Source organism: Vitis riparia, chromosome 5 (assembly GCF_004353265.1).
Source record: "Vitis riparia cultivar Riparia Gloire de Montpellier isolate 1030 chromosome 5, EGFV_Vit.rip_1.0, whole genome shotgun sequence".
NCBI classification, from domain to species: domain Eukaryota; kingdom Viridiplantae; phylum Streptophyta; class Magnoliopsida; order Vitales; family Vitaceae; genus Vitis; species Vitis riparia.
In genome coordinates this window covers 19,721,791-19,747,539 of record NC_048435.1, presented here as the reverse complement: position 1 = coordinate 19,747,539, position 25,749 = coordinate 19,721,791, and the positions used below count along the sequence as shown (strand labels likewise).

General features: G+C 32.6%; 2 protein-coding genes and 1 pseudogene across 2 annotated transcripts; 1 reads left to right on the top strand and 2 right to left on the bottom strand.

Annotated features, from left to right (window-relative positions):
• Positions 1-2,129: 2,129 nt before the first annotated feature.
• LOC117915253 lies at positions 2,130-3,602 on the bottom strand. Its single transcript, XM_034830810.1, is given in 3 exon segments — positions 2,130-2,146; positions 2,390-2,950; positions 3,398-3,602. Coding segments are annotated over 3 exon segments (783 nt in total).
• A 4,881-nt stretch (positions 3,603-8,483) lies between these two features.
• On the bottom strand, positions 8,484-19,634 carry LOC117915252 (annotated as a pseudogene).
• A 2,115-nt stretch (positions 19,635-21,749) lies between these two features.
• Positions 21,750-23,822, top strand: LOC117914091 (UDP-glycosyltransferase 92A1-like). The gene has a single exon (XM_034829280.1). The coding sequence runs from the start codon at positions 21,981-21,983 to the stop codon at positions 23,469-23,471; it is 1,491 nt and encodes a 496-aa protein (XP_034685171.1). The 5' UTR covers positions 21,750-21,980; the 3' UTR covers positions 23,472-23,822.
• The last annotated feature ends 1,927 nt before the right edge of the window (positions 23,823-25,749 follow it).

The window sequence follows — 25,749 nt, the reverse complement described above, 5'->3', positions numbered from 1 at the left end:
GGAAACTTTATAATATAAAAACTTGATGGATAGTGTATGGACCTTTTTCTCTTAATTTTCCATAAAGGATAGCATTTTTTTTTATGTCAACCAACTTTATTGGCCAATTTGAACTAATTGCAATTGAAACCATCAACTTTATAGTGGTAGGTTTAACAACTACATTAAAGATTTCATCATACTACAAACCAAGGACTTGGGTGAAGCCTTTAGCCACTAATTGAGCTTTAAACCTTTCTTCTATATATACCATGTTCTTTATGTTTTGTCTTGAAAGCCCTTGTCCATTATACTATGTTAACATCATTTGTAGTTCTACATACAAAAGTCTAACTATTGTCTTGCATAAGGCCTTGAGTTATTTTTTTTTTATTTCAACCACTAAGGCATATATGCCAACCCTTGGGTTTTCAAGGGCTGTTTGACAAATCTAGGCAGACCCCTTTGATGGCTAAATTAGCTTAAGAGGATTTTTTTGGTAGAATTTTCTCTACGATTAGATTGCATACCTTTCTTCTAGCTATGAGATTGCTTTTATAAGTAAATATCCATAACTTCCTCTTGCTTGCATGACTACCTTTGTCATGCCCCAAGACCCACTCTAAGGGCATGATGGTCATTTCACACTTCAAACCCGAAGGCTTACAGTGTGACCTGACCCAAACAATTATCTTGTAATCGGAAGTTACCAATTACCAAAAACCTGTTTAGAGTAGTAGAACAAAATCTAAAATCCTTAAAATTCGATTTCAAAACTAAAACATCCAATATCCAAAATCCATTGTCCAAATATTTGCAAACTTAAACAATTCAAGTACTAAAACAAATTTCAAAATCTCCAAAACTCAACTTTGAACTAACATGAAATCTAAAGGATCAATATCCAAATAACTTCCAAATACCAAAAGATCCAAATGAACATAACTAATAGTTAAACAAAATCCAACATAAAATCCTAAGTCAAATCCTAATGATGACCATTCCTCAGCCTAGCCATCACTTCTCACCTAAACTAAGGGTACCTGAAAAGTAGTCAACAAATAGGAATGAGCTCAGCCAAGGAACATTAATGCAGTCCATGGATCAAATATTTCAAATTCACTTGCAAAATAGGAGATATTGTAATCAATCATTTTCATAAACCTGTGAGTTAAATTTTTTTTTTTTTTTTTTTTTTTTTGCCAATACATTCAAAATTTCTAACTGTATGCATTTATTTCTAATTCAAACATTTTCATATCAAATTCAGTCAAAACATTCCAATAATTTATTTACTCTGGTCATCAAATATCAAAGGGTGCCCAGTTAGGTGGGACTTTTCAAATGGGTGGCTAGCCTCAAATTGTTCCTTTAAGATGGACAGAACCAAACACTACTAGTACTAGTAACCTCTAACCGAAACCCTTAGAGGCTGGGGTTCAAATCAATTACATTCCTCACCAAGAAATGTAAATGTCAACTATTATATTCCATTGACAAGGGCTAAAAGTCAAAAGTCAACTATTATATCCCGTTGACAAGGGCCAAACAAACCAGAGTCAAATATTTATTTCATTTATTCAAATTTACAACATATAATATCTCCACATTTATTTGTCAAAAACAAAATATAAAATTCTAACATACTTTTCATGCAAAACAGGTTTGATCCATGCATAAAACGAAATATAACTCAAACGTTTTCAAATAATGTGTATATATATATAAAATTGTTTCAAAAAAAAAAATTTAACAACTGCATTAATTTCCCTTACCTCAAATAAGCATTCCAAATCTTGAAAAGTTTGGCCCCAAAATTTACTTCTCACCTAACATAACAAAAAGGTACTATCAACACTATTGACTATTCATTTAAAATAGGTTTGGGAATCCTAGAATTTATTTATTTATTTATATTCTTTTTTTTAATCCTTAATTCTACGGGGCTTCACACTGCCACAACTATCACACGTCATCCACCACGAAATTAATTTTTTTTTTTTTTTTTAAGAAACACAAACTCTAATCTAGATTGGGGTTTCCTACCTAAGGTTAAAAATATAACGAATATATTAAAATAAGATCTAAGAATTAGAAAACAAAAATCTTACATAGAGAAATCTGTTCTTCAAACCCTAGATCCGTAAGTCTCATGTCCTCTGGTATTCTGCCAATAGGAATGAAAATTCAGAGAATAATAGAAAGGATTTTTCTTTTTTTCTTTTTTTTTTATACCTAGGGTATTTATTAGGAAAATTACCTTTTTACCCCTATTTCAGTTTATTAAAATAATTAATTCACTAATATTATTATTATTATTATAAATTTTCAATCTTATCCCTATATAAAAATTATGGGCATTACATCCTCCCCTCCTTAACAAAAGTTTAGTCTTCTAAACTTAACATACTTGAGTCTTGAAATAATTGAGGATGCTTTTCTCTCATCTCATCTTCTAACTCCCAAGTGGCCTCTCGGATACTATGATTGCTCCATTGGACCTTTACCAACTTGAAAAGAGCATGTTGTAGTACCTTGTCGATTACATCTACAATTTGAACGAACACCTCTTTATAAGTCAAGTCCTCAGAAATCTGAATAGGCTCCAACTCCACAACATGAGAAGGATCAAAAACATATTTCCTCAAAGTCGAAATATGAAACACATTATGAATCTTAAACAGACTTGGGGGCAAGGCTACTTTATACGCCAAGGCACCTACTTTTTCAAATATTTCAAACGGATCCACAAATCAAGGACTAAGTTTTCATTTTCTCCCAAATCTCATCACAGACTTCATAGGCGAAACTTTTAAGAAAACATGATCACCTACTTCAAACTCCAAATCTCTCCTACAATTATTGGCATAACTCTTCTGTCTACTTTGGGCTGCTTCCAATCTTTCTTTAATCAAAGTTATCTTTTCAACTGTCAACTGCACAAGTTCAGGCCCTAAAAGTTTCCTTTCTCCTACATCATCCCAACAAACAGGAGATCAACATCTCCTACCATATAACCCTTCAAAAGGTCTCATCCCAATGCTAGCTTGAAAGTTATTATTATAGGCAAACTCCACTAGAGGCAAATAATCATCCCAATTACCTTTTAGGTCCAAAGCACAAGCTCTCAACAAATCCTCCAGAACCTGAATTACTCTCTCTGATTGACCATCAGTCTGCGGATGAAAAGCAGTACTAAAACTCAACTTAGTACCGAATGCTTTTTGTAAGCTATGCCAAAATCTAGAAGTGAAACAAGGATCTTTGTCAGAAACTATAGAAACAGGAACCCCATGCATTCTCACAATCTCTTTAACATAAAGAAAAGTCAAACGGTTCATAGAAAAATTTACTTTCATAGGCAGAAAATGAGCAGACTTTGTCAATCCATCCTCAATCACCCAAATAGCATTATTACCTCCTAAGGTTCTTGGCAACCCTGACACAAAGTCCATGGTAATATGCTCCCATTTCCACTCAGGAATAGTAAGTGGTTGTAAAGATCCTACTGGTCGTTGATGTTCAGCTTTCACTTGTTGACATACCAAACACTGAGCCACATATTGTGCAATATCCCGCTTCATTCTTGGCCACCAATAGTTCTGCTTTAAATCTTTATACATCTTTGTCCCTCCTGGGTGGACTGTAAGTTTAGAACAATGATCTTCCTCCAACAACTTTCTCCTTAAATATTCATCATTTGGGACACAAAGTCTAGTCCCAAATCTCAAAATCCCATCATCTGATAAGACAAAGTCAGGCTTACTACCCCTTTTTACTTCCTCCATAAGTTACACTAATTTCACATCATTCTTTTGTAGGGTCTTAATTCTCCCAATCAAGTCTGGTTGCACTCTAAAGTTTGCCACAAGAGCTCCCGAGTCCAAAACTCTGATATGGACTTGTAAACTCCTCAAATCTTCCAATATTTGCCTCTGACAGCCTCTAATAGCTGTTAAGGAACCAACAATTTTCCTACTCAAGACGTCAGCCACAACATTCGCCTTCCTTGGGTGATACTGAATAATACAATCATTGTCCTTAAGTAGTTCAAACCATCTTCTCTGTCTCATGTTCAATTCCTTTTAGGAAAACAAATACTTCAAACTTTTATGATTTGTGAATATCTCACAAGTTTCACCAAAAAGAAAATGTCTCCAAATCTTAAGTGCAAAAACCACTGCAGCTAACTCCAAATCATGAGTAGGATAATTTCATTCATAAGGCTTTAACTGTCTAGAAGCATAAGCCACAACTTTCCCATGTTGCATAAGAACACAACCTAAACCCTGACGAGAGGCATCACTATACACCACAAACCCTCCTAAACCTGAAGGAATGGTCAAAATAGGAGTTGTCACCAATCTGTTCTTCAACTCTTGGAAACTACGTTCACAATCATCAAACCACTCAAACTTAACCCCTTTCTGAGTCAAACTGGTTAGAGGTAGGGCAATCTTAGAGAACCCCTCAATAAACCGCCTATAATAACCAGCTAGTCCCAAGAAACTTCGAATCTCGGTCACAATAGTAGGTCTCCTCCAATTTGACACAGCATCTACCTTTCCAGGATCAACTGATATGCCATCCTTGGTCACCACATGCCCAACTACGGGGTTTCACACTGCCACAACTATCACACGTCATCCACCACGAAATTATTTTTATTTTTTATTTTTAAGAAACACAAACTCTAATCTAGATTGGGGTTTTGTACCTAAGGTTAAAAATATAACGAATATATTAAAATAAGATCTAAGAATTAGAAAACAAAAATCTTACCTAGAAAAATTTGTTCTTCAAACCCTAGATCCGAAAATCTTATGTCCTCTGATATTCTGCCAATAGGAATGAAAATTCAAAGAAGAATAGAAAGGATTTTCCCTTTTTTTTTATACCTAGTGTATTTATTAGGAAAATTACCTTTTTACCCCTCTTTCATTTTATTAAAATAATTAATTCACTAATATTATTATTATTATTATTATAAATTTCCTATCTTATCCCTATATAAAAATTTCTGTGCGTTACAACCTTTTTATTGTGCATTTACTTAAACAACAATTCTCCCTCTAGGCAGTGTCTATCACTTTTGTGCTGGATAGACCTGCCAGAAAAAAGGTGTGTTTGGTAAATCCAAGTACACCCTCCGATGGCTTAGTTAGTTTAAGGGGATTTTTTTTATAGAGTTTTCTTAGGGATTAAATTGTGTACCTCTCTTCTAGCTATGAGGTTGCCTTTATAAGCGGACATCCATAACATTCCTCTTGTTTTCATGATTGGTCTTTTATTGTTCTTTTAATGCATGACACTCAATCCATGGTTGTTAATAATGGTCATTCATTCGTGACATGTAACAACTGCTAGGTTACCTTGTTGAATGCTTAACAGACTCATTCATGATCAACTGTACAGGTAGGCACTACTCGAGGAGGCATGCTTAGCTGGGTGTCAAACTACCCAAAGAGTTCATCCAGACAGTTCACACTCGAGTACCCACAAATAGACCTATAGCTAATTAATTTAAAAATAAATAAAAAATTAAGATTTTATACTTTTCTCAAATTAAAAATTCAAAAATAATATGGATGGATAACATGGAAAAATTTGATACTCAATTCGATTGCAATAGGTATATATCTAGGATTTGGATCTATAATGTATTTCAAATAGTATAATAGCTTTCCTTTAAGTAACCTCTTTTTGGGTTTGATGAATTGAATGAATAGGTGTGCAAATGAGACTCTATTATCATATTGAATAACTTTTCCTAAAAGCTTTAACTATATATATATATATATATATTAAGCATTATAATAATAATTAACCTAAAGTCCACACTGACAAGCAATACCGCTGATAAACCCCTTTCCCATGGAGCTGTTTGAGATCACATCCATATGTGCATGCTACTTTGAAAGCCTCAACACCACCCTAAACCTTTAAATTACCACCTTATACTAAATAAGACTAGATGCTAAGTTTAAGCATAGTAATATACGGAGGAAAGGACATTTTTAAGAATTTTTTGAGTAACAATGAGCAAATACGAGGAACTCATCTAGAGAACCAGGTGACTCCACTATCCAAACAATAGTTTGGAGAAGCATTCTTAGTGGGAAACATGACCCAAATCCCTAAGAGTCACAATGGTTGGGAGCCCCACCATGTCAAAACCGTGTTGGTACATATATTGGTACATATATATATATACATGAAAATATTATATAAAAAATAACCATCACATGGGATATAACTATTAATTATTTTATAATATATTCATTATAACAATTGTGGTGTCATTATAGCATGTGGCAGTTGACCATACTACATCAATTTTTTTTCCCTCCATACCTCCACCTTTTTAACTTTTTTCTAATGTGACAGTTTCATGACATCTTTTTAATTTCAATTTTTTTTTTCATAATTTATCTTTTCGTATTTATTAATTTTAATTATTTATAAATATTTTAAACATAAAATAATAATAATATATAATTAACAATTAATAAGAATAAATTTAATATGAAAATAAATACATGATGAAAAAATTTAAAGATTTATGATATAAGATTTTTTATATTCCTACTAAAAATATTTATTAATTTTATAAAATTTAAATTATTATATTATTTTATTATTTTTATTTTTAAAAAGTTTTAAATTTTCATATAAAAATCAAAGTGGGTGAGTGGACCTTACATTTCACACGATGCGTTTCCACTCGATGGTAAAACTCGTTTTTTATTTGAAAAATATTTATTTATTTTTAGAAAATGACTTAAAGTCGCAACTTATTTTTGTTTTATTTTTAAAGGGAAAATAAAATAAGAAAGAAAAACCCTAAGTATGACTCCTGAAGAAAAAACAGGTTTGTGAAAAACCAAAGTCGGATTCGGGGGTCAGGTTACCTATTGGGAAGGAACAGTGGTGAGCCGTAGCACACCTCTAAGCCCTATAATAAGGTCTCTACTAAATAAGGTGAAGTAAGTGTGACAATTGATAAGGAAATCGATGGATACCAATGAAATGATCAAGCAATATTCATTAAGCATAATAATTAACGATCAGAAAAGAAAATTCATATGTAGGGCCCCCACCAAAGCCCAATTGATTTTTGCATGAATTAATCTCACAAATTCCATTATTTTTTAATTATAAAAATAGCCTTCACGCTTATTTAAAATCAAGAGAAACAAAAGATTATTTGAAAATCAACGAAAATTTGTGAAAGTGCTTACTTGAAGGGAAATGTAGCAAGTTTATTAAAAACGACATTTTTAATAACTTAAAACCCTAATGAATGACGAAAAGTGGTAGAATTAAAAAATATTTGAAAACTGAAGTGAAATTAAAATTATTAAAAAAAAAAAAAACTAGAGTTTTGAAATTTATTTGAAAATTGAAATCTCGAAAATTAAATTTAAAAATTGGAATTTTGGAAATTAAATTTGGAAGAAATTGGAATTTTGAAAATTAAATTTGGAAGAAATTGGAATTTTGAAAATTATTTGAGAATTTGAGAATTTGAGTTTTGAAAATTAAATTTGAGAATTAGAGTTTTGGAAATTAGAGTTAAATTTGAAAGAAATTGAAAATTTGAAAATTATTTAAGAATTGGAGTTTTGAAAATTAAATTTAAGAATTGGAGTTTTTTGGAAACTAAATTTGAAAGAAATTGAAGTTTTGAACATTAATTGAGAATTGGAGTTTTGAAAATTAGTTTTAAGAATTGAAGTTTTGAAAATTAATTTTGAAAGAAATTGGAGTTTTGAAAATTGGAATTAAATTTGAAAGAAATTGGAATTTTGGAAATTAAATTTGAAAGAAGTTCGAATTTTAAAAATTATTTGAGAATTGGAGTTTTGGAAATTAAATTTGAAAGAAATTGGAATTTTGAAATTTATTTGAGAATTGAATTTTGAAAATTAAATTTAAGAATTGGAGTTTTGAAAACTAAATTTGAAAGAAATTAGAGTTTTGAAAATTAATTGAGAATTGAAATATTGAAAATATAATTTAAAAATAGGAATTTTGAAGAATTACTTGAGAACGGAAATTTTGAAAATTAAAGTTTGGAAAATTAAACTTAAAAAAAAAAAAAAGTTTTGAAAATTAAATTTAGAAATTGAAGTTTTGAAAATTATTTGAAAATTAAATTTGGAAATTGAAATTTTGAAAAATTATTTGAGAATAAATTTTTTAAAAATTAAATTTGAAAATTGGAATTTTGAAAATTTATTTGGGAATGGGATTTTAAAAATTGGAATTTTGAATAATTATTTGAGAATGGAATTTTTAAAATTAAATTTGAAAATTGAAAATTTTAAAATTGAAATTTTGGAAAGCTATTTTAGAATGGAATTTTTTAAAAATAAAATAAATTTTCAACATCAAAGATGAACAAATAAGAAGATGGCAACCTTGACAGATTGTAGCCATATATGCTGGTGGTTACATACTAAGCAGGTGGAGTCCCTTTTGCTCTTACAAATTCACCTTTGCTAGGCATGACCACAAGTAAACCATTTTCTGTAGCCCTCCAAACAGACAATTGCTACACATCCCTTCATGATATCATCAATGCAGGTAAAATCCCGGGCAACCGTCCCATGATTTGGAGCCTCAAATATTGGAATCGATTTCCCCTTCAAAATATCCTTTGCATTGAGTCCATACACTGAACTTGAAGAAGGTAGGTTGTGGATTCTCCGATTTACAGACTTCAAGAAGATTAACAAGACCAGCAATATTACTATGAACATACGAACTTGGATTTTCCATTGTTGTAGTATGCGGCTCATATTTGTTGTGGGGCGAACAATAGGTTGGGGGGGGGGGGGGGTTCAGGGGTATTTTTGGAATTTTCATTCCTAAGGGTTAATATAAATACCCTTTTATGTAGCCCTAATTTGAACATATTGAAAATCCTCTTTCCCTGTTCCTGTGGACGTAGGCAATTAGCCAAACCACGTCAAATCTTTATGTTCTTCTTTCTCGATTTTCTATTTTTCGCCATTAATTTTTGCACGGATTTCAATAATTGGTATCAGAGCACCAAGTTTGATGTCTGGGATTTCATCTACAAAGTTTGACGTGGTTAAGTTCGATGGATCTAGGAATTTCGGCCTATGGCAAAGGAGGATTAAGGATCTGTTAGTACAACAAGGTATGGTGAAGGCATTATACGGAAAGAAACTAGAAGGAATGAATGACATGGATTCGAAGGATTTGGAAACGAATGTTGCGACAACGATTAGGCTTTGTTTGGCTGATGACGTGATGTACCATGTCATGGATGAGGAATCGCCGGCGACAATCTGGTTGAAATTAGAAAGTTGGTATATGTCTAAGTTGTTGACGAACAAGTTGTATCTTAAGCAGAAACTGTATGGTCTTAAGATGGCAAAGGGCTCAGATCTAAGCCAGCATATCAACGTGTTCAATCAGATCATTAGTGATTTAAAACGAATTGATGTGAAGTTCGAAGACGAAGATAAGGCGTTGATGTTACTGAATTCCCTTCCTACTTCTTCTACGTATGAAAATCTGGTTACAACTCTGATGTCACTAGTAGAAAAAATGCAATTTATGGCGCTTGATTCCTTGGCGCCTCTAAAAAGTGTCAAGGAATTGGGTCAACCTTAGCGCTTCTAAACCATATATATTTGATTCAATGACGCTTTTTAAGTTGATACTTTTGGAAGTGTCATGGTTGGAAATGGAAGGTAACCTTGGCACTTTTATAAGTGTCATTGAAATGGAGTTCAGACATTGGCACTTATATTAAACGTCATTGAATTTACTAGTATATATTTCTTTCTTTTTCCTCATCCTAACACATTACACTCTCATCCCAACCCTTGGAGCCCTAAGCCAGGACAATCACCCACATCTTCAACCACCACCAACACTAATCGATGAGAAAATGTTACGAACATGTTGAAGGTACTCTCATTTCATTTCTTTTTGGTTTGTTTTCTTACCTAGAAAATGAGAGAAAAAACCATAAATTAGGTTTAAATTTTTTGAATCTAAAATCTTGAAATTTTTTGAATCCAAAATCTTGAATTGGTTGATTGGATTGTTTCAGTTATATATAACTTTTTTATTTTTATGTTTGATTGAGAAAAGCATGAGAGGGATTTGAAAAATGCAGAGACCCTATTTTCCTAAACCCTAACTCTTTAAACAATCCATTATTGAGGCTTTCTCCATTGTAAGGAACCTCGGGGTGCACTTGTTTTATCCATTACCAGCTTCTAGAATTGACTGCATTTTTTCTTAGTTTCTCGATCCACTTTACTTAACACCTCTGGTGCTGCTCCTGGAAAGGGCAATCAGTGTATAGAATGATGCCAGTTGTTTAAATATGTTTCACTTATCCAATAAATGGTTGAATTTTTGTTTAAGGTTTGGAGTAACACCATTGAGTCCATTATGCAGACAATTTTTATTTCAGAATTTCTTAATTTTCTGAAATGTTTTATGTGCAGTGTCTGGGTTGCACGCAGACCACCAGGCTATGCTTTTATCGACTTTGATGACCATATGTTTTAAAGATTTTCTTGTAATGGTGTTTATTGTTCTTGAATTTTCTCTATGCTTGAACCCCATGCCAACAACCATTTCATCTCCTTTCTCTAATTTCTGGACAAGTTTGTCTTCCTTTTCACCTTAATAATTATTATTAATTTTCATTGCTATTCAGGGTTGGAGACCTAATAATAAGAAAGAATATTCTATTCTATGTTGGGTTTTGGGGATTTTTGGGTTTCATGTTGTTGTGTTTTGATCGTGTTAATGGTTTTGTTTGTATGATGAGAGGGATGCTAGATAATGACCAGGTACACTAGGTCCAAAGTAATGGGTTGTATCCCATTGTTCATTGCCCTGTGTGAAGAGATATTTGAGTAGAAGAAATTTATCTCTTAATGACTTCATCAACTGAGTTCAAACATAATTTAGTTTTTCTATTGGCATTATTATGTCGTTAATTGAACTCACTTTATAGGACATCTCACCATCTCACACAAAAAGCCCCCCAAAATACAGAAGAAAAGAGATCAGTGCAAGGGGCACGTGATTCCTTAAAACTACAAGATGCATATCTAGATTGGTAGTTATTATTATTATTATTATTAATTTTTGATAAGCAAAAGAGCAATAGAATGGGTATAAATTTGAATTTGCGCTAGCTTTGATTGGGATAAGAGGTGTAAAGGATTTTGATCAATAGAATGGGTATGAATTGGAATTTGCACTAGTTTTGATTGCTTTTTTTATAGTGAAAAAGACTTGTAATTTTTTTTCCCTTTAAGATTATTGGCTACCAAATTAAAATTATTGAATTTGCATTTACCAAACTTGGTATTAGATAAGAATTGCAGAACAAAGTTTTCTCTTCTATTAAAATAATTGTTTTGCAAACTATGGAATTCCATATCTATGAGTAAACTGATTGTACTCTTAGAGTGATCAGTTGGAAACATGACGGTGTTCCTCATTACCTATTTCTTCCAACTGAGCTTAAATATATTCTTTTACTCTTTCTAGTGTGATTCTGTATTCTGATTGTCTTCTAAGCCTCTATACAACAACTTAGAATATTTTCCATATTTTGCAGTATCTTTTATTTGATAATTTAGCTCATGTTTATCCTTTTAGTTTCTTTCCCTTTGTCATCCTCTAATTTTTCTTTATTGTCTTCGGCCACTTGAATTCTTGATATAAATCTTTGGGAGTTTTTTTTTTTGCATAATGATAGTTAAAAAAAATATTAATTGAATTTTTTTTTAATTTTATTTTAAAGAATTAGATGATTTTAATATTAAAAAAATCAAATTTAAAAAAAATAATTTTATTGTTTAAAAAAAATTAGTGATTTTAATATTTAAAAGTTATTTATGAATATCTTATCAACTTGAAAAGGTAATTTGTAAACTGTTTGAAAATTAAGACAATATTTTTCTATTATGGAGATTAATTTGATTTAATTATAAAACTATCAAATTTTAAATTTGTAGTTTTAGCAATTATTGATTTTAATATTTAAAGGTCATTTATGACTATCTTATCAAACTTGGAAATGTAATTTGGAGAGCGTTTGAAAACTGAGATAATATTTTTCCATTTATGAAGATTAATTTGATTTGATATTTAAAATTTTAAAATAAAATTTTAAAAATATAATTTTATCCGAAAAGGTAATTTGGAAAGTGTTTAAAAAGTAAGACAATATTTTTTTATTTATGGAGATTTCTTTGATTTTATATTAAATAAATCAAAATTTTAAAATTTAATTTTATTGTTTGAAACTTTTAGTGATTTAATTTTAAATTTAAATGTCATTCATGACTACCTTATCAACTTGAAAAGGTAATTTGGAGATTGGTTGAAAAGTTAGATAATATTTTTCTATTCATGGAGATTAATTAATTTGATTTGACATTAATTTTAAACTTTCCTTTTAATATAAAATTTTAATAGCTTCTAAGTAAAAGGTCATATAAGTCTTTATACTTTATTTTTTAAAGAAGTTGCCCCTTTAGGAATTATATTAACTACAATATAGTAAATTAAAACTTGTCTAATACACTAACAGGCATATGAAAATTGAACCAAATTCTGATACTAATCTTGACCCGGTGGTTTTCATTTGTGTTCTTGTAGATCTTAGATTAGTTTAATTTCTTAAATTTGGCATATTGGATTAAGATATATACCATAAGTTTGGCATATATTTTTTTTATTCATTTTATATCTTTTTTTTCAATGAAATAATTTAGATAAAATGTGTAATTCCACCTATTTACCTAAAAACTAGATGTTGATGCATGTATACATTATCATTTATTTTTTAATAAATATAATTCACTTTATTTATTTTTCGTTGTCAGGATTGCAAGGTTTTGTCATATGTTGACAAGGTTTGTGGGTTTGTAAAATATAGTCTAGATTACGTGTTAAGAACAAGAAACCAATTATACCAATTTTATTATTTATTTCTCAAGTGGCACATAAGACATTGTTTTTAAAGGCAAGTATCTCCTCTATTTATAAAGGTAATCCACCACTATACTAGAAACTTCTCTCTTAAAGATAGAATAGCTCGAAAGGATGACTAAGTAGAGGATAAAATTTTATTTCTATTACTTTACAAATTAATTATTTACTTTTATAATTGCATAGGAGTTATATGTTATCCTAAACAAGACAATGATACATTTCATGGTTTTATTGAAATAAAATATAAAAAGAAGTTTATTTTCCTATCCTTGGATTCTTATCATACACTTACCTAATGATTTATATTTTCAAAAACTTTGAACAAGCACCTCTTATCAACTCAATAAAATTAAAAATCAAAGGAACTAAAATAAAAGTAAAAACTAATCAAGTAAATAAAAAAATAAAAATATAAGAAATTAAAAAAGAAATTAATATTAACATAGTGATAGTAAGATGGTTTTCATCTTATTTGGACCTTAGTATTATTTTTAACTGTGCGTAGTAGGTCTTATGTTATTCTTTTATTTGATAATGTTTTAAGAGTTCTTTATTAAAAGTCCATAAGGAGCTGCCCTAACTCCTATGCTTCATTAATTAGCTTTTGAGATTTGCATTTGTTAATGTTGAAAGAAACTATGTGTTTCTTTCTTATGAAGTAGGCAACTATTATCATTGTAATTCTTAAAATTGATGCTTTTCACGTTACTTGTTGGGAACATGCAAGTAAGTTTGCTAGTTGAATGATATTCATGTTGATCCACTAAGGGCATATTTGAGTGCATTTTTTTCTTCTATTATTTTTCTTCCATGAACTTTATATCAATAAAGCAACATCGGAATAAACGAGAGTTCAAGTTCATTGCATTGCTTTTCAAATATATAACTTAATTCATTCATATCATTTGCTTCAATTTTTGATTGATTGCTATTTTTATTTTTATTAATAAGTTTGAACTCGATAATGAATCAATTTTCAAATCTCATGTATGATTGTTCGAACATTCATAAGCCAGTATATGATTATGTAAATTTTGTTGAATTTTAAATTTCATCATCCGGTTAGATTTGGTTAAAACTCTTCATAATATACATTAGTTTTTCTTGTAAATTATTTTGAATTCCTTTTCTTATAATTTTCTCATTTTCTTGTAGTGGTTATATTGTGAAAAACTAAATCTGTCAATGTTTATTTATTTATTTATTTTAATTAACCTCTTTTGATTTATATTACTCTAATGTTATTGATAACATCTCTGAAGCAAAAGCCTAATGAAGAAGACTTTGACAAGGATGATGCCAATGATAAGGTAAATGAAGATTTATTTTTCTTCACTATCAACATAGTATAAATCATTTTAAAATGGATCTTTTCAATAATTAAGGGAACTAAGACATATTCATGTGGTTGTATACTTAATGATTGAGATAATTATCTTACTTAGTGGCAGTATTTTTTAACACTAATAATTTATTTACTCTAGTAAAACTTTTTACCTTTGACCCAATAAAAAAGAATATTAGCATGTTTGTTTTATTGCTTTACTTGAACAAAAGCTAATTAACGTGTTGGATTATTTTCTATTCTTATATCCTCTTTGTTTCAATTGTATTGGTTGTTATATGTATAAATTAAAAGTTTTATATTTTTTTTATTTACAACTTGCAAAGGAAATTGGCTTATAAGAAGAAGATAAATCATTACAATAAAGCGATGTTGAAAATCATGAAGATGATATCATTTAAATCTTTAAGAGGTTGAACTAGACTTTTGTTGATGATGGTTTCTTTTTGTAGTTATTGCACCGGTATTTGTTCTTATATTGGATTTAAAAATTCTCATTGAAATATTTTGATCTAATGAACAAATTTATAATTTGTATACAAGTAATTATACTAATTATTAAAACTAAGCCATTGTATATTAATATTTGGAGATATTTTAATTTGTACAATTTAATTTAATTTTATGATTTATAATGCTTTTGCTTTTATTTAATTATATAGGAAATTCATATTTTAAAAACATAATACCAATATTATTATCAAAATAAAATTCTTAAAGATGACGCTTCTATTAAGTGTCATTATTAACATAAACCAAAGATGACGCTTTTAAAATTGTCATTAAAAAATAATCCAAAGATGACGCCTTGTATAAGCGTCAACGATGACAATTCTATAAAAATTATTTTAGTAAAAAAATATTCAAAGATGACACTTCCTAAAAGCATCATTATTAACTAAAACATATAATGACAGGAGAGAAAAGGACGCTTTAGAGAAGCGTCATCTTATGCTTTTCTTGACGCTTAAAAAACGTCAATAATTCCCTTTTTTCTTATAGTGTGTGAAGGAAAGAAACTCTTGATTTGGAGGAGATCACGAGCGTTCTTTTAGGATTCAATCAGAGGAAGAAAGCCAATTATGAGAGTTCTTAAGGTGAAGGGCTTGTGGCAAAGAGTAATCAGGAACGTGGGAGAAACAAGTTTCGGAGTGAATCAAGCAACAATAAATCTCAATCTAAATCTAGGAAGAGAAAAGACATACAATGTTATAAGTGCGGGAAAAATGGGCACATGAAACTAGATTGTCCAGAGAAAAAGAAAAAGGGCTCGGCATCGGAAAATAAAAAAGGCTCATCAAAGTTTGCGAATGTAGTGGCAGAAGAAGACTTAAAGAGTGGTGATGGTGATATGTTGTTGGTTTCATCCAATTCAGATCATCTTACAGATTCTTGGATCCTAGACTCGGCATGCTCTTATCATATGACACCCAATAAAGATTTGTTTAACACATACAGGTCGGTAAATTTTGGTTCTGTTCTGATGGGTAATGATGTTTCATGTAAAGTTGCTGGAATAGGGAATATCATAATTAAAATGTTTGTTGTTAGAACGTTGTGTGATGTTACACATGTATCTGATTTAAAGAAGAATCTGATTTCTTTGGGGACTTTAGACTGTAACGAGTTTAGTTACAAGTCTACAAGTGGAGTAATGAAGGTGAGCAAATGTGCTATGACAATGATGAAAGGGTAAAAACTAGCAGGAAATATTTATAAACTGTTGGGTACCACAATTGTAGGTGGAGTTGCAACCGCTGAGTCTAAGTTAGATTGTACAGTTGTGTGCCAGATGCGGTTAGGGCATATGGGTGAGTGTGGGATGATGGAGCTTCACAAGAGAAATCTTTTGAAGGGTATTAAAACATGTAAACTTGATTTCTGCAAGTATTGTGTTTTTGGGAAACAAAATAAAGTGTAGTTCAAGACAACCACACACAAGACAAATGGGGTTCTTGACTATGTTCATATAGACGTTTGGGGACCAGTAAGGATAGCATCTTTGGGAGGAAGTATGTATTTTGTGAGTTTTATTGACGATTATTCACAAAAGGTTTGGGTATACTTCATGCAGCACAAGTCAGAAACGTTTGCCAAGTTCAAGTTGTGGAAAATTGAAGTAGAAAACTAGTCAGGGAAAAAGATAAAATGTCTTAGGTCAGATAATGGTACTGAGTATACAGATTCAAAGTTCATGGAATTGTGTGAGCAGCATGGGATTAAGAGACACTTCACAGTACGCAAGACACCACACCAGAATGGTATAGCAGAAAGGATGAATAGAACAATAGCTGGAAGAGCTCGATGTCTCATATTGAATGCAGACCTTGAATAGAATTTTGGGCAGAAATAGTGAACATGGCATGTTACTTGATCAACAAGTCACCCAGAGCAACATTAGATGGGCAAGTAGCAGAAAAGGTATGGACATGCAGTCCGGTAGATTACTCTGGTTTGAGAGTATTTGGGTGCCCAGCCTATGTGCACATTCCTAATGAGGAGATATCAAAGCTTGATACGAAGTCTAGACAGTGTATCTTTCTGGGGTATCAGAAAGGGGTGAAAGGCTTCAAGCTCTGGGATCCAAAGGCAAATAAGGTGGTGATCAGTAGAGATGTGGTTTTTTATGAGAAACCCATGTTACAGTGTACTCAGAAAAGAGAGAAACAAAAACCAGAAAGTTGTAGCAGTAATGAGCAGTTGATACAGGTGGAATTAGAGACCCATGATATAGAGGATCATGCTTGGAATGCAAGGAAGTCTAGTTTAGAAGATCAACAACATCACAATATAGCCATAAACAGACCCAGACACACTATTAAGCCACCTACTAGGTATGGTTTTGAAGATTTGGTTTCTTATGCATTGATTACTAGTAGCGAGGATTCTACTACCTTTTAAGAGGCAATACACAACCAAGAGAAAAGTAGATGGATGGGAGCTATGGTGGAGGAGATTCGGTTTTTGCATAAGAACCAGACATGGGATTTGGTGGAGCTTCTAGAGGGTAAGAGAGCAATATGATGCAAATGGGTGTACAAGAAAAAAGAAGCAGTTTCAGAAAAAGATGGTGAAAAGTTCAAAGCTCATTTAGTAGCAAAGGGTTACTCACAGAGGAAAGGGGTTGACTATGATGAGATCTTCTCCTCCGTGGTCAAACACTCTTCCATCAAGACAATGTTGGGTTTGGTAGCATATTTTGACATGCAGTTGGAACAAATGGATGTAAAGTCAACTTTTCTTCATGGTGATTTGGAGGAGTTGGTCTATATGGCACAACTAGAAGGGTTTATTCAATTTGGACAAGAATACTTGGTTTGTAAATTGAGGAAATCACTTTATGGGTTGAAGCAGTCTCCAAGGCAGTGGTACAAGTGTTTTGACTCCTACATGATCAGGATTGGCTACAAGAGATGTGAGTATGATTGCTGTGTTTATGTAAAGAGCCTAGATGATGATGATTCATTTATTTTTCTATTACTCTATGTGGATGACATGTTAATTGCTGCAAAGAGTATGGTTGAGGTCAATAAGTTAAAGTCTTTGTTAAGTAAGGAGTTTGACATGAAGGAATTAGGTGCAGCCAAGAAGAATCTTGGAATGGAAATTCACAAAGATAGAGCTTCAAGGAGATTATGGTTATCTCAATATAGCTATGTCAAGAGAGTGTTGGAGAGGTTCAACACGGATGATGCAAAACCAGTAAGTACACCTTTGGAAAATCTTTTTAGGTTGTCTACTAATCAATGTCCAAAGACAGTTGATGAAGTAAAAGACATGTCAAAGGTTCCATATGCAAGTGTAGTGGGATGCTTGATGTATGCTATGGTTTGTATAAGACCAGATTTGGCACATGATGTTAGTGTGGTGAGCAAGTTTCTATCAAATCCGGGAAGAATGCTTTGGGATGTAGTCAAGTGGATTTTTAGATACTTAAGGAGTATTACAGACTATGGCATCATGTTAGCAAACAACAAAGTGATCCTTCAGTTAGAAGATATGTTGATGCAGACTATGCAGGTGACTTGGACGATAGGAGGTCTACCACAGGTTATGTATTCACCCTTGGTGGGGAATCTATTTGTTGGAAGTCTATGGTACATTCTTTAGTTGCACTATCTACTACTGAGTCAGAATATATGGCAATAGCTAAGGCTGCAAATGAATCATTATAGCTTACAGGTTTGGTTAAGGAGTTGGGTATTCAGCAAGGTGGAGTTCAATTATATTGTGACAGTCAGAGTGCCATTTATTTGGCAAAGAACCAGGTGTATCATGCAAGGACCAAACACATAGATGTGAGATTTCATAAGATCGGGGAATTGGTCTCTTCTGGTGAACTGTTACTTGAGAAGGTTCACACCTCTGAGAACGCAACAGACATGTTGACAAAGCCTGTTACCACAGAAAATTTCAAGCATTGCTTGAACTTGATTAATGTCTCCAGTTGCTAGATGAGAGATACCCCAACCTATTGTCCCAGGTTGAGTTATAAGTTATGTTTCTTGTCTCCTAATAGGGAAGTGAATATTCGCCAAGGTGAAGATTGTTGTAGTATGTGGCTCATATTTGTTGTGGGGCGAACAATAGGTTAGGGGGGTGGTTTGGGGGTGTTTTTGGAATTTTCATTCCTAAGGGTTAATATAAATAGCCTTTTATGTACCCCTAATTTGAACATAGTGAAAATCCTCTTTCCCTGTTCCCGTGGCTGTAGGCAATTAGCCGAACCATGTTAAATCTTTGTGTTCTTCTTTCTCAATTTTCTATTTTTCGCCATTAATTGTTGCATGGATTTCAACATCCATAGCATATCGAACACTAGCCTGAGTGGCCAAATGCATTACATGGGAAAATGCAACTACCTCAAATAGCTTTCGGAGACACTTGTACACTCAAGAAGAGTTTTTCAGACACATTTCAAAGACAGATCATAGTAGTCCTTAAAACTATCAAGCCCGACAACGCCATCGTTGCAATGCTTGAGTGTGGTGGAGACGTGGGTTCCGATGAACCTGACAGCACCGATGGCGAGCACAGAGATTCCACCGCAAGCGCGCATTTTAGCCGATGATCGGACCTGCTATTCCCAGGCAGGACCACCCCAACTGTAGGCCCAAAGGGACTGGCGGGAGGGATCAGATGACAGATATGATGATGACGGGGATAGGAAGAAAAAGATGAAAATCAAGCCCAAGAAGACGAAGAATCAAAACGTTAGCTTGGCAAGAGAGCAATGCCACCTAAGTCGCCTCTCCATCTTGAATTTTCCTAAGGTAGAAGGGATGTTATCAAGATGGGACATTTGTTTGAGCTGAGACATTTTCTAAAGAAAATGATGGGCCCTAAGACAAACCCAAATTTTCTTTCTTTGGCTTACCTCCCAACCTCAGCCAAAGCCTCCCACCCCCACTAGAATTAACTTCAACTATCCTTTTCATCCCGTCTCCTCCCCGGTTTCCATGCTAAGCTCACCCATTTTTTCTCTGCTTTTTTTTTTTTTTCTCTTACAAGCTACCACACGTTTTTCTGTCTGTGGCCTCACTAGCTTTATTGTTCCTTGCTCAGCAAATATGTCACCATCTCAACCGCCACCATGGCGAAGTGGTGGTGTCCTTCACCATGCGTCCCATGCAGGCTTTGAGTATTTGAAGAAGATGGCCCCCCACTCCTACAATAAGTTGCCAACTATCCGGGTGTGAGAAGAAAAAAAGAAAAAAAACCAATGGCCACAACAGGGTAATTACGGTTTTAACTTTTTACTTATGAATTTAACTTGATCATAGTTTTAACTTTTTTCTTGATTAATATGTTTCATATTTTTAATTCTATGTTTGGTTCTCGGAAAATTTGAGGAAAAATGCAAAAGAAAGAAAATAGAGAAGAAAAGTAAAAGAAAAGAAAAAGTAAAGGAAAATAAAAAATAGAGTTAAAGATGATAAATTATTTTTATTTGCTACTTCAAACTCATTTTATTTATTTTAACTCATCAATATAAAGATTAAATAATTTTAAAATGTATAAGTTTCTAATTAATTTTAATTATATTTAATTTTCTTTAAAATATTTTATAGAACAATCAAACATGAGAAAATCATTTTCCTTAACAATTTTTTTCTTTCCTTTGTACTTTCTGATAACCAAACATAACCTTCAAGAAAATAAAAACTTAGTTATGATGTTAACATTTTTCTTCGTTAAAGTTTTAAATTTTTTATTTATATAAAATAAAAAATAAAATATATTTTTCATAAAAAAATATTTAATATCTTATATTAATTTTTTTTTTAATTTTATTAAAAATTAAAATTTTTATGTACTGAAGATTGACACAACTTTTAGAAGAAATGTATTACTCTTTTATGAAAAATGTAATAATATTGCAGTGTGTTGAAAATAACACCACGATGAGAAGAATGTGTCACTTTTTCATAGACACGTAAAACATATCAAAATCGACCAACAGCACATACAGGATGAAATCACAACCAATGCTCTTCTCATGTTGTATCTCCCTACCAAAAAAGAAGTGTTTGAGTTTGATAAATCAATACAACATTAAAAAAAATCAAAGCAAATTGATCTCATTCACTAAGAATTATTGTTTTCTTTTGACCGGAGCTCTCAATAACTTTTAGTTCAAATTAAAGACCACACACTACCTATAGCTAGCAACCCCATCTCTGCAAAAGATTTATTGCTCTCAGTAACTTTTAGATCAAATTAGAGACCACACACTACCTATAGCTAGCAACCCCCTCTCTACAAAAGATTTATTGACACTGAACTACTTTCCTTCTAGAGAAGTCCATTTCCAAGGGAAGGACTATCAACAATCTACTTGGTAGAAAAATACAGAGGAGTAGTATATTGATGATGTTTTTGGTATAAAAGTTAGGGATAATTAATTAAAATGGATGAAATCTTCCCCGTTTTGGAAAACTAATCCTTTACCTTTCTTCAACCTAAAAAATACCCATTTTTGACAAAAATGTCCTCATATTTTTCTTACAAAAGTAACAATTTATTTTAAAACACACATATAAATAATGAAAATATTGAAGGTTATTTATATCAAAAATAGGTTACTCTTCAAGTTCAAAAATGGGGAAGATTAGTTTTACAAATTTGAGATTTTTTCATCATTTTTAATCAATTAATCCTAAAAACTATTGATCAAGGGCTTTTTCGATGTAAAAATTATTGATCAGGGTATTTTTGGTATAAAAATAAATGAGGTTCGTTATCATACCACCGAACAAAAGTTAGTTGGAGTACTAGTGACCGTGAAGGCATTAATATCCAAAGCCACCCCCTAATCCCTGAGCCATCCCCACCATTCCAATCACGCCGAAAGGTTTCTTTCCATTACAAAGTACCAAGAAGAAGCGTGTTTCATGTCCAGACCTACTGTCTAACCTTATCTATGCTACCTAGCCATCACTGATTCACCACCACCCCCACAACAAAAGAATAGGTTTCCATGCTTCAAGCTCCAAAAGTTTTTTAGTATATGTCTCAGCATTTACCCGTTAGTCTCTATTGTATCACCGCCACCAGAAAAAGGGTTCTTTACCTATACAAAGCCCCATAGCCATAGAATATATACCAAGTCTGAGGACTCAGTCACATCCATAGGAGAAATCAGGAGATGGGTTCTCAACATGAGCATATAGTGATGCTCCCTTTCATGGCCCAAGGCCATATCATACCTTTCCTAGCTCTAGCTAAGCAAATTCAGCAAAGAACTGGCTTCACCATCACCATTGCCAACACCCCTCTCAATGTCCAACACCTCAGAACCACCCTCTCCACAACATCAAATGACTCATCCCAACCGAGTATCCGCCTCGCCGAACTTCCATTCTGCGGCTCTGATCATGGCCTCCCGCCCCACACTGAGAACACTGAATCCTTGTCTCTTCAACAGTTTGTGACCTTTTTCCACGCCTCCAATACTCTCCAAGCTCCTTTTCACAGCCTTGTTTCTGGGATCATTGAGAAAGAAGGCAGGCCTCCTCTTTGCATAATATCTGATGTGTTCTTTGGATGGGCCACGGAAGTTGCCAAGAGTTTAGGCACTGCCAATGTCACATTCACCACCGGTGGCGCCTATGGCACTGCAACCTACATGTCTTTGTGGCAGAACCTCCCACATCGCGCCACAGAATCTGAATACTTTGCGGTGCCAGGGTTTCCTGATTCCTGCCGCTTCCACATCACTCAGCTTCATCAGTACCTGAGAGTGGCTGACGGAACCGATGTTTGGTCTAGGTATTTCCAGCCTATGCTAGCAAATTCTTTAAAGTCTTCAGGGTGGTTGTGTAACACAGCTGAGGAGATTGAGCCTCAAGGCCTGGAGATATTTAGAAACTATGTAAAGCTTCCTGTGTGGACCATAGGACCTCTTCTCCCTCCAGCTCTGCTCAATCATTCACCTTCCTCGGGTAGCATCTTCGGGCAACGAGCCTGGAAAGTGCCTGGAGTGTCTCCTGAGAAATGCCTGGAATGGCTGGACAAACATCCACAAAGTTCAGTTCTTTACATCTCCTTCGGTTCACAGAACACTATTAGTCCGTCTCAGATGATGGAGCTAGCCATGGGCTTGGAGGACAGCGGGAAACCCTTCATCTGGGTGATTAGGCCTCCAGTTGGTTTCGACATAAAAGGTGAGTTTCGAGCAGAATGGTTACCAGAAAAGTTCGAACAGCGAATGGCTGATAGAAACCAAGGTCTGATTGTCCACAACTGGGCACCCCAATTGGAGATCCTATCACACAAATCAACTGGGGTCTTCCTCAGCCACTGCGGATGGAACTCAGTGATGGAAAGCTTCTGTGTGGGAGTTCCAATAATAGCGTGGCCGTTGGCTGCAGAGCAATGCTATAACTCCAAAATGCTGGTGGAGGACATGGGAGTGGCTGTGGAGTTGACAAGAGGACTGCAGGGTGCAGTGGTGAGGAAGGATGTGAAGAGAGTAATAGAGTTGGTTATGGACAGTGAAGGGAAAGGAGAGGAGATGAAGAAGAAAGCAGCAGAGATTGGAGAGAAGATAAGAGATGCAATGAGAGAGGAAGGGTCTTCTCTGAAAGCAATGGATGATTTTGTCTCTACAATGCTTTCCAAGAGACAAGGTTACTGACGATCTCCTTGGTTGAATAATCAATGGAACTATGAATAAACTTACTTATTTTAGAATAAGAGAAACAGAGTTTCTTTCTTTCTTTCTTTTTGGCTAAAATATTCCATAGAAAGATGGTCATCTTTCATTTTACAAACTAGAATCCTCTTTATCTTTTTATTTATGTTCATTTCTTCTTGGTTCGGTTGGGCGATATTTTAGAGATTATGAGAATATCTCGAAAGATGGGGCTCAAAGTGAATCCTTTGAGGGTCCAAAATGGTGACATATATTCCTCAAGCTCTAGTGTATTTAGAGCAATAGGCGTTTTTTACAATTCTCAATCATATATTAAATGTAAAGGTTTATTCCCTTGAGAGAGACCTTAACTTTGTTATCCAAATCACCGAAAAATATATGGATAATAAGTGTATACAATAAATATATAAATAACATAAAGCAAATAGAAAATTGAAACTGACAAATGCGATTCATCGAGGTTAGATTTTGACTCTATGTCCTAAAAACGAATTTGTCTCATTTAGGTGCTTATGGTTTATTAACAATCGTCTCCCATGATATAACACTAACTTTTTTTGTGATAGTAGCACTTTAAATCATAAGAAATAATGAATCACTTAGTAATTTGTACTCTCTTGAATATCAAATATTTGGTAGAAATAAGAAATTACTAAACTTGAAACAAAAGAGGACTTGAATGTTTTAAATGACAAAAGAGGAGAAAGAGTGGAGAGAATAGATAAATAATTGAATACAAAATGAATGAGAAATTTCATGGGACTCCCTCTTTATAGATTTGTTGGTGACTTGTTAGAAGAGATGTGCCTTTAAAATACTAAACACATCCTTTGAAATATGTAGTATGCATTAGGAAATATGTATCCTAATTTATCAGACACATCATTTGAAATAAGTAGTATCCATTAGGGAAAAATGTGTCCTAATTTTCATTCACCTATATAAAAATTCCAACAAACTTTATAAATTTTTTGAGGATATATTTAGCTTAATGATGAATGTAAAAGTTTGAGATTAAGTATCATGGAACTGCCTAGAGGCGGTGATAATCCTCAATTATATATTAGCATAAATTAAATAAATTTTTAATCTTTATAAGTTATTTGATTAGGATATTAACAATGAATTAATCCATAAACTTCTAATCATGGACCTTCATAAACCTTCTTAGAGACCCCACGAAGATATAAACCATAAACTTAAATCCATGAAATATATATATATATATATATATATATATATATATATATATATATATATATAGATATATATATATATATATAAAGATTGAGTACATAGATTTAACTATAAGTCATTATTATCCCTGAGAATTACATTGTCACAATCTACACTTGTTCTCACATTCATAACGCAACTCTTCCTTCTTAGTGAATGTCTAAACAACTTGAAGGGGCACAATCAACCATCATGAGCAAATTCAAATAATATTTGAGTTTGATCGTGTGGGAATGTGCAAGGATAATGACACTAAACTCTCGGGTGCAAGGTTTCTATGTAGCACAACCAATAGATATATTTATAAGATAATAGCTCAAATAGATTGAGCAAATTTTAGGAACAAATCTTTATAAAAATGATTTGAAAAATCGGTGAATTTTGAAAAGATTTTCAAATCTAGACAAAGTAAATAGAAAATTGAAACTCACAAATAAAATTGATCGAGGCTAGATTTTGACTCTATGTCCTTAAAACGAATTTGTTTCACTTAGGTGCTTATGGTTTATTAACCATCGTCTCCCGTGATACAATAATAACTTTTTTGTGATAGTAGTACTTTAAATCACAAGAAACAATGAATCACTTAGTAGTTTGTACTCTTTTTAATATCAAATATTCGGTAGAAATGAGAAATTACTAAACTTGAAGCAAAAGAGGACTTGAATGTTTTAAATGACAAAAGAGGAGAAAGAGTGGAGAGAATAGATAAATAATTGAATGAAAAATGAATGAGAAATTTCATAGGAGTCCCATTTATAGATTTGTCAGTGACTTATTAGAAGAGATGTGTTTTTAAAGTACTAGACACATCCTTTGAAATATGTAGTATCCATTAGGAAAATATGTATCCTAATTTTCATTCACTTATACTAGAGACATCATTTGAAATAAGTAGTATCCATTAGGGAAAGATGTGTCCTAATTTCCTTTCACCTATATAAAAATTCCAACAAACTTTATAAATTTTTTGAGGATATAATTAGCTTAGTGATGAATGTGAAAGTTTGACATTAAGTATCAT